At 37.6% G+C, this 15,251-nt stretch overlaps 1 protein-coding gene across 1 annotated transcript in view; it reads left to right on the forward strand.

The window, feature by feature from the left end:
* ADAM32 (ADAM metallopeptidase domain 32) overlaps positions 1 to 15,251 on the forward strand; it is a 448,014-nt gene that overhangs the window by 155,793 nt on the left and 276,970 nt on the right. The window contains exon 4 of the mRNA XM_007935060.1: positions 12,139 to 12,214. Within this exon, the coding sequence (XP_007933251.1) occupies positions 12,139 to 12,214 (76 nt within the window). The remainder of the gene's footprint in view (positions 1 to 12,138; positions 12,215 to 15,251) is intronic.

Below are 15,251 nucleotides of genomic sequence, written 5' to 3' on the forward strand. Positions count from 1 at the left end.
TGTGATTGACTTATGTCATTCAGCATAATGTCCTCCAAGTTCCTCCATATTATGTGGTATTTTTCAGACTCTACATTGTTCTTTAGTGCTACATAGCATTCCATTATGTGTACATACCATAGTTTGGTCATCCACTCTTCTGCTGATGGGCACATAGGTTGTTTCCATCTTTTTGCTATTGTAAATAGTGCTGTGATGAACATGGGTGTGCAAATATCTGTTCCTGTCCTGGCTCACACCTCTCTAGGATATATACCTAGTAATGAGATTGTAGGGTCAAAGGGTGTCTCCAATTCCAGCTTTCTAAGGAATTGCCATATTGCTTTCCACAGTTGTTGTATCACTTCACAGTCCCATCAACAGTGTATGAGAGTTCCAATCTCTCCACATCCCCACCAGCATTTGTTATTTTCTGCCTTGTTGAATCTTGCCATCAGTGCTGGGGTGAGACATTATCTCATTGTTGTTTTGATTTGCATCTCTCTGATGGCCAATGATTGTGAGCATCTCTTCATGTATTAGCTGGACATCTGAATATCCTCCTTGATGAAGTGTCTATTCATGTCTTCTACCCAGTATTCAATTGGATTGTTAATTCCTTTGCTCTTGAGGCATTGGAGTTTTCTGTAAATCTTAGAGATAAGTCCCTTGCTAGATTTGTAATTATTGGCAAATATGAATTTTTTGCTGTCATTTTTGTTATGTGCTTTTTTGTGGTGTCAATTTCTTTGTTCTGTATAATTTTCTGTGCTGAGCTTGTTTTGTTTATGCATCGTGTTATCAATTCCTTTGTTGCTATTGTTTTAGTAGTTGCTAAATATTTGTGCTGGTCCTCTTTTTTATTTTGATGTGAAGGTTTATCATTTTTCTTTGAGATTACCCTGTGATTTATAGTTTTCTTCTGAAGTTTAGGACAGTCTGTTCTATCTTGTAGTTGTCTTGACATCCCTACCATCTAGAAGTTCTGTAATGACACAGTTTATTCTCTCTTTTTGGATTATAGTTGTCCTCATTTGTCAAGTGATGTCTCTGGTTCCCTGTTTACAACCCTTAGGCTTATTTACTTTGGATACTTCCATAGCTGGGCTGGTTTCTGGGTTATATCATCATGTGTGTCAATGGTCAGTTGTTGTTGGCTGTTGTTGCTTCTCTGTCCAGAGGAGTCCCTTTAGCATATCTTGTAAGCTGGTCTGGTTTTAACAAGTTTTCTTAAATTTTGCTTATCTGGAAATGTCCTAATTTCACCATCATATTTGAGGGACAATTTTGCTGGGTACATAGTTCTTGGTTGGAAATTTTTCTTTCAGGGTTTTACATATACCATCCCATTGTCTTCTCACCTGCACGGTTTCTGCCGAGAAATCCAAGCTTAGTCTTATTGGTTGCCCCCTGTAGGTAACTTTTTGTTTTTCCCATGTTGCTGTCATGATTCTTTCTTTGTCTTTGGTTTTGGTGAGTTTGATGATGATATGTCTTGGTGATTTTCTTTTGGAGTTTATCCTGTTTGGGTTTTGTTGGACTTCCTGAATGGATATATTCTCATCTTTCATCATGTCAGGGAAGTTCTCTTCCAACAAATGTTGGACAGTTTTCTCAATGGTTTTATTTTTCTCTTCCTGTTCTGGAATTCCAGTGATATGTAGGTTCTTCCTTTTAATGGTACCCACATAAACCTTAGGCTTCATTTTGTTTTGATCTTTTTACTGATTGATCCCTTTCCAAAGAAGTATTCAGGTATTTTTCTTCGGTCTCATTAATTATGTCTCCCAGTGCATCAGTTCTACTCCTTTGCCCTTTCAATGTGTTATCTATTTCTGACAATTTCAAATTAATCTTCTGGATTTCTGTCTGTAGATTTTGAATCATTTCTAATTTTTTAATTTATTTTGTCATGTTGTTCTTGTATTTTCTTCCAAAATTCTTCTAGGGATTTGTCTGTGTTTTCCTTGATCTGTCTGCCAATCCTTTGAAGATACCTAAGTACAATTCTTTTGAAATCCTTATCAGAGAGTTCCAGTGTTGTGTCTTCCTCAGGGATGTGTTTTGGGTCTGTATCCTGGTCCCTTGTTTCTCCTGCTTTATCTTGCTTTTTTGTGTGGACTGTGATGTTCTGTTGTCTCTGAGGCATTATAACATTTTTGTGTTTATATTTAATTTGGTGATTGTATGTGGTAGTGACTTGCGTGCGATTTTCATTTTCTTTGTTTTGTTTGCGTGTTATCTAATCAAGCAGGGTACTGTCCTGTGCTCCTCTGTTCACTGGTTGACAACACTTATACACTTACCACCTGTCTCCTTTTCTGTTATCAGCCTCTTGTATGTCCTTGCCAACTTTGGCAAACACAGCCTATTCTTAGGTCCCTGGAATCCTAATGAGAATCCTATCACTTTAAAATCCCAAGTGGTTGCCACTTGTAAAGTTTCAAAATGGCTGCACCCTCGGTCACTTTAAATATCCAAAATGGCTGCCACTTGTAAACATTCAAAATGGCTGGGCCCTCTATCACTCTAAATATCCAAAATGGCTTCCGCGTGTCAGCAATCAAAATGGCTACGCCCACTGAATGGAAAATCAACAGCTCAGGTTGTCTCTCTCCTTGTTGTTTCCCTTCCTACTCATATGCCACTAGTGCAGTTGTCCTTGTAGCCCTTGGTGACCAGGACTGATCTTAAAGTCAATTCTCAGGTCGCAACACCACTTGGAAATATTTAGGCTGTTGGTACCATCAGAGTACCTGACAGTCTGCAGTTCCGACCATCTCTGTCTATTCACTGTTTTCTTTCAGGTTTTTCCACTAGTTGATGCCTAATCCACTTCTGTAAAGTTCCTTTCAAAGCTTAGAGCTCCAGGATTATCTTCTGTATCTCTATCAATTGGTTTTTCTTTTCTTTGTTGAAGAGGGTCTACATTGCTTGTCTGCCTAGTCCTCCATCTTACTGGAAGTCTCCACGTTTCCTTTCTTATTCATGTTATTTCATACTCTCCCTCTTTACCTTTGTTAAATTTGCAGGTAGTCTGTCAATCTTATTTATCTTTTCAGAAAACCAACTTGTAGTTTTGATAATTTTTTCTATCATCTTTCTGTTTTCTGTTTCATTTATTTCTGCTTGAATCTTTATTATTTTCTTTCTTCTGGTGACTGTATGTATTTTTTGCTGCTCTTTTTCTAATTGTTGAGGATGTTGAGTTAAGCTGTTGATTTTGGCTCTTTCTTCCTTTTTCATGTGTTTATTTATTGCTATATATTGGCTTCTGATCACTGCTTTTGCTGTGTCCCAAAGATTTTGGTATGTTGTGTTTTCATTCTCATTTGATTCAAATAATTTTTGAATTTCATTTTTTATCTCTTTTATTACCCAGTCATTTTTGAGGAAGTTGTTTAGTTTCCATGTGTTTGCTCTTTTTCTGTTGATCTTCCTATTGTTGATTTCTAATTTGATAGCATTATGATCTGAGAAGATGCTTTTCAATATTTTTAAATTTGTGAAGGCTTGTTTTATGGCCTAACCTGTGGTCAATCATGGAGAATGTTCCATGTGCAGTGGAAAAGAATGTATATTGTGCTGTTGTTGGGTAAAGTGCTCTATAGATGTCTATAAGCTCAAGTGGGTGGATTGTATTGTTTAGCTCTTCTGCATCTTTGGTGTGTTTCTTTGCAGTTGTTCTATCTTTCATTGAAAGTGGTATATTAAAGTCTCTCATTATGACTGTGAAGTCATCTATTTAGCTTTTCAACTCTTAAAATCTGATTTATGTATTTTTGGAGCTCTTTCATTGGGTCCATAGGTATTTATTATGGTATGGTATTTATTATTATTATTATGTCTTCTTATTCAGTTGATCCTTTAATCATTATATAATGTCCTTTCTTGTGTCTTATGTTGCTTTTTGTCTTAAAGTCAGTTTGATCAGAAATTAACATTGTCACTCTTGCTCTTTTATTGTTGCCATTTGCTTGATGTATCTTACTTCCAGCCTTTGATTTTTAGTCTGTTTTTGTCTTTGTCTCTCAGGTGTGTCTCTTGTAGACAGCATATCGCTGAGTAATGATTTGTTATCAAATCTTCAACTCTCCATCTCTTGAGTGGTGTGCATTTAATCCATTAACATTCAGTGTAATTATCGACAAATATGAATTGGTTGCTGATATTTTGTTACGTGTTATTTCATGGTGTTCCTGGTTTCTTTATTCCATATAATTTTCTGTGCTGAGCTCCTTATGTTTATGAATCGTATTATTTCCTTTGTGGCTGTTGTTTTAGTATTTGTTAAATATTTGTCTTTGTCCTCTTTTTTATTGTGATGTGAAGGTTTATAATTTTTCTTTGAGGTTACCCTGTGATTTTTAATTTTCTCTCCTAGTTTGGAACAGTCCATTCTATATTGCAACTCTCTTGACTTCCTCATGAATTAGAATTCTGTAACTACACTGTTTTCCCCCTCTTTTTGGTTTGTATTTGTCCTCATTTGGCAATTGAAGTCTTGTAAACTGTTTACAATCTTGTAAACTTACTTATTTTGGATACATCCATTGCTGTGTTGGTTTCTAGGTTACATCATCGTATGTATTAATTGTCAGTTGTTGTTTGGTTGGTTCTCTGTTCAAAATTATTGGTTCTCTGTTCAAAGGATTTCCTTAAGTATTTCTTGTAGGGTTGGTCTGGTTTTAACAAATTCCCTTAATTTCTGCTTATCTGGAAATCTAATTTCACCATCATATTTGAGGGACAATTTTGCCAGATATGTAATTCTTGGTTGGAAATTTTTCTCTTTTAGAATTTTATATATACCATCCCATTGTCTTCTTGGATACATGATTTCATGTGAGAAATAAGAGCTTAAGCTTATTGGTTGTCCTTTGTAAGTAACTTTTTGTTTTTCCCATGCTGCTTTCAGGATTTTTTCTTTGTCTTTTATTTTTATTGAGTTTGATGATGATATGTCTTGGTGATTTTCTTTTGGGATCTATCCTGTTTGGGGTTCGTTGGACTTCCTGAATGGATATAATCTCATGTTTCATCATATCAGGGAAGTTCTCTTCCAACAAATCTTGGACAGTTTTCTCAGTGGTTTTCTCTTTCTCTCCTTATACTGGAATTCTGATTACATGTAGATTATTCCTTTTGATGATATCCCACATGCACCTTAGGCTTTCTTCATTTTGTTTTGATCTTTTTTCTGATTGATCCTTTTCCAAAGAAGTATTCAGGTATTTCTCTTCAATCTCATTAATTCTGTCTTCCATTCATTCAATTCTTCTCCTTTGTCCTTTCAATGTGTTATCTATTTCTGACAATTTTGTATTAATTTTCTGGATTTCTATCTGTAGATTTTGAATCATTTCTCGTTTTTCATTTATTTTGTCATTTTGTTCTTGTAATTTCTTCTGAAATTGTTTTTGGGTTTTGTCTGTGTTTTCCTTAATTTTGTTCCTTGATCTGTCTCTTAATCCTTTGAAGATACCTAAATATAATTCTTTTGATTTCCTTATCAGGGAGTTCCAATGCTGCTTCTTCCTTAGGGATGTGCTCTGGATCTGTATCCTTCTTCCTTGTTTCTACCACTTTATGTTGCTTCTTTGTGTGGATTGTGGTGGTCTGTTGTTTCCGAGACATTGTGACATACTTGTATTTAGATCTCTGTTAATTGTTTGTGAAGAGCAGTAAGGTTGAGTCAAGCTCTTCTTGGTGGTCATGTATCATTGGCCAGTTTGTGGAGAAGTAAGTGGTGGCTGTCACTCAGTAAGTGGAGCTACAGGAGGTGCAGGTGTAGTTGTGTCTTATGAACACTGTTGCTGGTCTACCAGTCAGACAAAAACAGCAATTGAAAAGCCATCAAAAAAGTAAAAGCAAGTGGACAAAAAATACACCACATAAACACACAGGAACAATCAGCAAAAAAGGAAAAAATAAAATAAAATAATAAAATAAACCCCTGCAATATCTGGGGAGAGGGCAATAAGAGAAAAATGTAGAGTATGAGACTAATGAAGAAAAAAAATAAGAAAAACAGCAAAAGAAAAATAAGGAATGACATTAATCGCGAGAGCGAAAACAATGGGAACCTGGAACAGGGAAGAGAAAAGCTGACAACTAGAAGCTGGGAAGGGAAGAATGAAGAATAATAAAAAAAATGATAAATGATAATAATAATTTAAAAATACACAAAAGCAAACAAACTAACAAAAAAAAAGGAAAAAATAATGTGGGCAGGGCAGGGCACCCAGGCTCTGTCTGAGTCCACAGACTGGAAGGGAATTCCTGCCAGCCCAGAAATTGGGTTGGAATGAAGGATAGACGAATTTCTTTTCACCAAGTGTTTGGGGTCTAAGAATAACTAGGGGAATATTGCCCCTTTCCAGTCATTTGTGTCTTAAATGTCTCTGTAGTTCCTGGCAAGTAGAGCATATTCTTCAATCCCTGGAATCTGGGAGAATGCTGTCACTTGAAATATCCAAAATGGTTGAACTGCTTGTAAACATTTAAAATGGCTGCACCCACCAGACAGGCAGAAGTCCACAGCTCAGCCCATCTCCCTCTTCACTCCTTCCCCTTTTATTCACCAGCCACCAGTGCAGTCATCTGTATAGCCCCTGCTTAGCAGGGCCAATTTTTAGGTTAATTTATAGGTCCTATACCACTTGGCAATATCCAAGCCATCTGTCCCATCAGGATCACTGACAGACCACAGCTACATTTCTCCCTTTTTGGTGTTTTCATGCATGTTCTTCTGCAGTCTGCCCCAGGGTTACAGGTGAGGAGAGACAACTCAGCGACTCCCGAAGTAGCAAGCGGGAAGAGCAGGAGAAAGGGGATTAAAAGCCAGGAAGCCAGAGAGAAGAGCAGTCAGCTGAAGGGATTAGGTGAGGAGAGGCAACTCAGGCCCACCCAGAGTAGCAGGCTGGAAGAGCAGGAGAAAGGGGATAAAAAGCCCGGAACCTGGACAGAGGAGCAGTCAGCCCCAGGGACAACTGTACTAGTTGCAATTAAGTCCACTTCTATATCCTTCCTTTCAAAGCTCAGGGCTCCAGGATTATCTTTGGTATCTGTATTAATTAGTTCCCCTTTTCTTTGTTGGAGGGTCTGTAGTACAACAAAAAGGTAGTTTATCTGCCTGTTCTGCCATCTTTTCCAAAATAAACCTCTGGGCTCCCTTTTGTAGAAGTCTCTTATGAAATGCTTGTAGGACATCTTAGGAGAAATGTCCAGTTGGCATTAATAGTTTATCACTTGCGAACGAGGTCTGGGTTTCAAATTTATCTTTTTATGTATAATACGTGAATCCACAGAAACAGATAAAACAATCCTACAGAAGTGGAGATGGATGTAAAGATTAGAAGGAAAACAAACTTGTTATTGAATGTCAAGGAAACATTTAAGAGAAAAAGAAAGGATCCTTATGACATACTAAACAAGACAGTAAGATAATGAGGACTAGGAGACAGACAGCAGGAGGAAGTGGTGTCATTGAAGCTGAAGAGGATGGTTTTAAAGAAGGAGAATATGATCAACAGTGTCAATTGCTTCAGAGTACTTTTATTTGAATGCAAACTGCCTTTTGGATTTGACAAGTAGGGGTCATTAGTAACCTTTGTGAGAGAAGCTTCAGTGGAAGATTTCCAGCAGAAGCTAGTCTAGGTGATCTTGTTAAATTATATTGGATATACATGGATGGGTGTCCTTGAGTGGCTCAAAGGTTAAATCCTCAACTATTTATGGAAAGATAGGTAGGTTGAAATCACCTAGAGAAGCCTAGGAAGAAAGATTTGACATCTGCTTCCAAAAGAAACTCCGTGGATCATAGTTCACTCTGTAACACATGGGAGTCACCATGAGTGGGAATCAAATTAATGTCTGTGGTTTGATTTTCAATTTAGGAAGCAGCAAGAGATGAGTAAGGCTAATTGAAGTAGTATAATGAATACAGGGAGTGATAGCAGAGCAGGCTGAACTTGGACTCTTATTTTCAATATACCCATTATACAATACTCTTTCACTTCATTATAAAGGTAATATCTACACAGTAGTGAAGTTTAGGAAGAATGAAAAAACATAAAATTCTCATAAACCTGTATCCAGTTCATATCTTTGTAAATTTTAAAATTCTTTTTCCATCCCTTTTCTTGCAGTCCCTCCTGTTTATTTTCTTTCAAGTAGTCTGTTCAGATAAGAACAATTATGTGTAATAATATGTATTGTTTTCAATAAAGAGTACATATGTCAAAAGAAAATGTTGCCTTTATGTCAGTTGTTGACCAACTTTTTCTGTAAAAAGGTTGGCCAACTTTTTCTGTTTCCTTTACAGAAAACATGAAGCTGACTGTCTTAGGCTGGGTTCTCTAGAAAGCAAAAAAAGGAAAGGAAAAAAAAAATATATATATAGAGAGAGATTTATCTCAAGGAAATGGCTCATGTGAATGTAGAGATAATAAATATTTTAGGCTTTGTAGGCCAAATTGTCTAAATTAGTCAAGTCTGCTGGTCTGCATGCATGGAGTTTCCCCAGGAGCAGGCTGTAGTTAGCCAGTCCTGGGACCAGCAGAAGGCAGGAGTTTGCAAGTGTGGAGCCATCCCAGGGGTAGACTGCAGTAAGCCAGCCCTGAAACCAGTGGAAGGTGGGTGTTTGCATGCATGGAGCCACCCCGGGGGCAGGCCATAGTAAGCCAGCCCTGGGACCAGTGGAAGGTGTGTATTTGTGCCTTGGGGGCAGGCTGGGTAAGCGAGGAGGGCAGGGGAGACCAGGAAATGAGCAGAGCAGTTTGGAACAACTAGGGCAGACAAACTTGTCTGTCAGTTTATCCTACTATCATAGTGTTGCTGTGAGGCTGGAGTCTATGCCACTGGTGTTTCAAATGCCAGCAGGGTTACCGTGGTGGACAGGTTTCAGTGGAGCATCCAGACTAAGACAGACTCAGAAGAAGAGGCCATCGACTTCTCAAAGAATTGGCCAGTGAAAACCTTATGAATAGCGGTGAAACACTGTCTGATGTATTACTAGAAAACTTTATGAATAGCCCTGAAACATTGTGCGATATAGTGCCAGAAGGTGAGCCCCTCAGGTCAGAAGACACTCAAAATATGACTGGAGAAGAACTGCCTTTTCCGTAGAGCCAACCTTAATTATGTGGATAGAGTAAAACTTTTGGGACCTCCATTTGCTGATGTAGCATGTCTCAAGATGAGAAGAAACAACTGCAAACATCCATTAATAATTGGAACATGGAATGTATGAAGCATGAATCTAGGAGAATTGAAAGTTGTCAAAAATGAAGTGGAACGCATAAAGATTGATATCCTAGGCATTAGTGAACTGAAATGGATTGTTTTTGCCCATTTTGGATCAGATGATCGTATGATCTACTCTGCTGGGAATAACAAATTGAAGAAGGGCATGGCATTCATCATCACAAAGAATGTATCAAGATCTATCCTGAAGTACAGTGCTGTCAGTGATAGGATAACGTCCATACACCAATAAGGAAAACCAGTTAATACTATGATTACTCAAATTTATGCATCAACCACTAAAGCCAATGATGAGGAAATTGAAAATTTTACCAACTTGTGTGGTCTGAAATTGACCAAACATGCAATCAAGATATGTTGATTATCACTGGTGATTGGAATGCAAAAGCTGGAAACACGGAATCACTGGTTAGAAAGTATGGCCTTGATGATAGAAATGATGCTGGAGATCGCATGACAGAATTTTGCAAGACCAATGACTTACTCATTGGAAATACGTTTTTTCAGCAACACAAATGCAGCTATACACGTGGACTTTGCCAGACGGAGTACACAGAAATCAGATTAACAACATCTGTGGCAAGAGGCGATGGAGAAACTCAGTATCTTAAGCCAAAACAAAGCCAGGATCTGATTGTGGAACAGACCATCAACTTCTTATATGCAAGTTCAAGTTGAAGCTGAAGACAAAACAAGTCCACTTGAGCCAAAATATAACCTTGAGTATATCCTTCCTGAATTTAGAGACCATCTAAAGGATAGATTTAATGCATTGAACACTAGTAACTGAAAGCAGAGGAAATGTAGATTGACATGAAGAACATCATCCATGAAGAAAGCAAAAGGTCATTTAAAAGACAGGAAAGGAAGAAAAGACTAAACTGGATGTCAGACGAAACTTTGAAACTTGCTCTTGAATGGAGAGTAGCTAAAACATATGGAAAGTGAACAGAATATTTCAAAGAGCATCTCGAGAAGACAAAGTCAATTATTATAATGACTTGTGCAAAGACCTGGAGTTAGAAAACCAAAAGGGAAGAACACACTCTCAAGCTGCAAAAACTGAGGAAAAAACTTAAGGCTTGAATTGCAGTTTTGAAAGATTTCATTGGCAATGTGTTGAATGATGTAGGAAATATCAAAAGAAGAAGGAAGAAGTACACAGAGTCACTATACCAAAAAGAATTGGTAGATGATTATCATCATTTCAGGAGGTGGCATATGATCAAGAACCAATGGTATTGAAGGCAGAAGTCAAAGCTGCCCTGAAGGAATTGGCAGAATACCCATTGAGATGTTTCAACAAATGTATGCTGCACTGGAGGCACTCACTTGGCTATGCCATGAGATTTGGAAGACAGCTACCTGGCCAACTGACTGGAAGAGATCCATATATGTACCCATTCCAAAGAAACGTGATCCCCCAGAATGTGGAAATTATCAAACAATATCATTAATATCACACACAAGTAAAGTCTTACTGAAGATAATTCAAAAACAGTTGCAGCAATATATTTACAGAGAACTTCCAGAAATGCAAGCTGTATTCAGAAGAGGATGGGGAGTGAGGGATATCATAGCTGATGTCAGATGGATCTTGGCTTAAGGCAAAGAATACCAGAAAGATGTTTACTTATGTTTTATTGACTATACAAAGGCATTTGATTGTATGGATCATAACAACTTGTGGATAGCAATGAGAAGAATGGGAATTTCATGAGGAACCTGTACATAGACCAGCAGGCTATCGTTCAAACAGAACAAGGGGATACTGCATGGTTGAAAATCAGAAAGGGAGATCATTAGGGTTGTATCCTTTCACCATACTTGTTTGGTCAGTATGCTAAGCAAATAATCTGTGAAGCTGGACTATATGAAGAAGAACATGGCATCGGAATTGGAGGAAGAATCATTAACAACCTGTGATACCCAGACAACACAAATTTGCTTACTGAAAATGAGGTTGACTTGAACATATACTGATGAAGATTAAAGACTACAGTCTATAGTGTGGATTGTACCTCAATATAAAGAAAACAAAAATCCTCACAACTGGACCAATAAGCAGCATCATGATAGATGGAGAAAATATTGAAGCTGTTAAAGACTTCATATTACTTAGTTCTACAATCAACGCCAATGGATGCAACAGTCAAGACATCAAAAGACATATTGCATTGGGTAAATCTGCTGCAAAAGATCTTCAAGTGTTGAAGAGCAAAGACATCTATCTCCTTGAAGACTAAGATGTGCCTAACTCAAGGCATATTTTCCATCACCTCATATGCATGTGAGAGGTGGACAATGAATAAGGGAGAATGAAGAAGAATTGATGCTTTTGAGTTGTGGTGTTGGCAAAGAATGCTGAAAGTACCATGGGCCGCTAAAAGAACTAACAAATCTGTCCCAGAAGAAGTGCAGTCAGAATGTTCCTTTGATGCGAGAATGGCTTGACTTCATCTCACCTACTTTGGTCATGTTGTCAGAAGAGACCATTTTCTGGAATATGTCATGCTTGGTAAAGTGGAGGGTCAATGAAAGAGGGGAAGGCTCTCATCAAGATGGATTGACATGGTGGGTGCAGCGATGCGCTCAGGTACAGTAGATATTATGATGTTGGCATAGGACTGGGCAGTGTTTTGTTCTGTTGTACATAAGGTTGCTATGAGTTGGAGTTGACTCCACAGCACATAACAACAATAACAACCGCTGTTTTGGCAGAAAGTCAGCTATAGATAATTCGTGACAAATGAGTGTGGCTGTGTTCTAATAAAACTTTATTTATAAAAATAGATTATGATATGCCTGGCCTGAGGGCATTAGTTTGCTGACTGGTGCTTTATATGTTTCAAAAAAGTAACTTTTATAATTTTTTCACTTTTTTATATTCAGATTGTTTTTAGCAGCTAATTTTATGGTCTATTTGTATGATCAAGGATCTGTGAATTCTCATTCTTCAAATATTCAGGTAAGATTTTTTTTTATGTTTTAGAGATTTTTAAAAACTGTTTTATATTCAATGAATGCTTTTGTAATGCAACCCAAAGAAACCAAGCCTGTTGTGGTAGAGTTGTTGCTGTAGAGTTGATTCCAACTCAGCATGACCCTATGTATTACAGAGGACTCTATTTATTTCCCATTTCCTCCATGAGTAAGCTTTCCTAAAGTCCTGGTAAGCTAAAGGTAAAATGAATTGATTTAGCAGCTTTCGTACTGCCTAGAACATACTCAAAACCAAACCAAACTCATTGACACTGAGTCGATTCTACAGGATAGAACTGCCCCATAGGATTCCCAAGAGTGTAATTTTTACAGAAGGAGATTGCCAAAACTTTATCCTATGGAGCAGCTGGTGTGTTCCTATCACTGACCTTTATATTAGCAGATGAGCTCTTAACTATGCTGCCATTGAATAAGCACTATTTATTTGTTTATCCAGGAGCTCTGGTAGCATAGTGCCTAAGGCATTTGACTGCTAACCAGAAGACTGGCGGTTCAAACCCACCAGCCACTCCTCAGAAGAAAGGTTGTGCAATCTACTTCGGTAGTGATACTGCCTCGGAAACTCAAGAAGGGGTCACTATGAGTCAGGTTTGACTCGATGGCACATAACAACAACATTTGTTCATCCATTCATCCATCCATCTATGAATAAAAATAAGAAAAGCCAATACAAATGTTATGGACAAATCACAGATCAAAAAACCTTTTTTTTTTAAAAAAAAACTCAATTCCATACATCAATGAACTATTGACCCTGTCCTTAAAAATATGTCTGGAATCTACCCTCTTCCTTTTACTTCCATCCATTGAAACTACCCTTTGCCATACAAATATTATTCTAGTTTAGGTTATTGCTATAACTTCCTGAGTAAAAATCTCCTATTACCACAACTTGCTTTCTTAATATGGCAACTGTATCAAACTTGTTAAAATTTAGTCATATCATATATCATTTTCATTCTCAGAACTCTCCAGACTGACACAAAGTGAAAGTCAAAGTTATGTAAGTGTCCTGCATGTGATCCCATTTTTCTTCTCTGATCTCATTTGCTGTTAATCTCTACCTTGCTCATTCTGTTCTAGTCACAGTGGTTTCCTTACTGTTCTTTAAACATACAAGACATGTTCTTCCTTTAAGAACATTGCACTTTCTTTTGCTTCAGATGGTTGCTGTTTTTCCCTAGATACCCCATTGGCCCTTGACTAATTTCCTTTTTAAATTGCGCTCTTACTCTTAACCAAAACCCACTGCTATTGTGTCAATTCTGACTCATAGTGACCCTCCAGGACAGACTAGAACTGTCCCTTAGGATTTCCTAGGCTGTAAATCTTTACGGAAGCAGACTGTCACATATTCATCCCATGGAGTGGCTTTTGCCAACCTTTTGGTTTGCAGCCAGACACTTTAAGCACTGCTCCGCCAGGGCTTCTCTGTTACCCTTAGCACATTGTATATCTGCCTATGGTTTTGTTTTTCTCTATAGTAGTTATCACCATATGATGTGCTGTATGTTTATCTACTTTGTTTGTCTCCTCAGTGGAATGTAATCTTCATGAGGACAGGATTTTTTATCTACTTTTATTCACTTATATATCACCAGTGCCTAGAAAAGTGCCTGGTATGCAGCATATTCTAAATATTTGTTGAAATGTTGAATTGGGCACCATGTTGCTTCACTTGTATTGGGCAGGGCCATTAATTTTTCTTTTTTATTTCCTTTTTCTTTCCCTTAGTTCCATCTGAAACCATCATAGTGTGTTAATAAGAAATCTTACTATTTATTTACATAAAATGTATTCCATTGGTGAACCTTGGAGATTATGTAATATTCCTTGTTTATGTGTGAAGATAGTTTGCTACTCTTTATATCTCTAGCTTAATTCTTCTGTGGCCAGAGACTAAATTTTATGTGATTTCAATTCTAGAATATGGTTTTGTTTTTATAAATATTCCTTGAATATTTAAAAAGAAAGTATACTCTACAGTTTTTATATATAATTCTACATATATTAATTATGTCATTTACAAATAATGTTGCTCAAATCTTCTATATCCTTAATGATTTTTGAATGCTTTATTTGTCAGTTACTGACCATAAAAGTGTTTAAGAATATCTCACTATGGTCATACAGTTTTCTATTTTGTCATTTTGGGCTTTATATATTTGAAACTATGTTATTAACTTAATAAAATCTGGAATATCTTCATCTTCCTAGTAAATTGAAACTCTTATCATTATGAAACCTTTCCAGTACCACTTTTTGCTTTAAAGTCTACATTTCCTGATACTCAGTAGTGGGCTTTTTGTTTCTCGTGGCATGGTATATTACTTTCTAGCCTTTAAACCTTTTTGTATCCTAAAGTTTTTGATGTGTATCTTCTTAGCAACTGTGTTGTTGTTAGGTGCCTTCAAGTCATTTCCAACTCATAATGACCCCATGCACAGCAGAATGAAACACTGCCCGATCCCACACCAGCTCCATGACCCTTGCTATACTTCAGCCCATCATCGCAGCCACCATGTTAATCCATCTCATCGAAAGCCTTCCCCTCTTTCATCAACTCTCCACCTTACCAAGCATGACATCCTTCTCCAGGGAATGGTCCCTTCTTACAACATGACCAGATGAAGTCTGGCCTTTCTTACTTCCCAGGAGCATTTCGGCTGCACTTCCACCCGGGCAGATCTGTTAGTTCTTTTAGCAGTCCATGGTACTTTCAGCATTCTTCGCCAGCACCACAATTCAAAAGCATCAACTCTTCTTCGGTCTTCCTTATTCATTGTTCAGCTCTCACATGCATATGAAGTGATTGAAAAGATCATGGCTTGTGTCAGGCGCACCTTAGTCTTCAAGGAGACATCCTTGCTCCTCAGCACTTGAGAGAGTTCCTTTGCGGCTGACTTGCCCAGTGCTATGGGTCATCTAATGTCCTCACTCCTGCTTCCATTGGCGTCAATTGTAGAACCAAGCAATGTGAATTCTTTGACAACCTCAATCTT

Source organism: Orycteropus afer, unplaced genomic scaffold, assembly GCF_000298275.1.
Source record: "Orycteropus afer afer isolate SDZICR_OR568_19922 unplaced genomic scaffold, OryAfe1.0 scaffold00024, whole genome shotgun sequence".
NCBI classification, from domain to species: Eukaryota; Metazoa; Chordata; class Mammalia; order Tubulidentata; family Orycteropodidae; genus Orycteropus; species Orycteropus afer.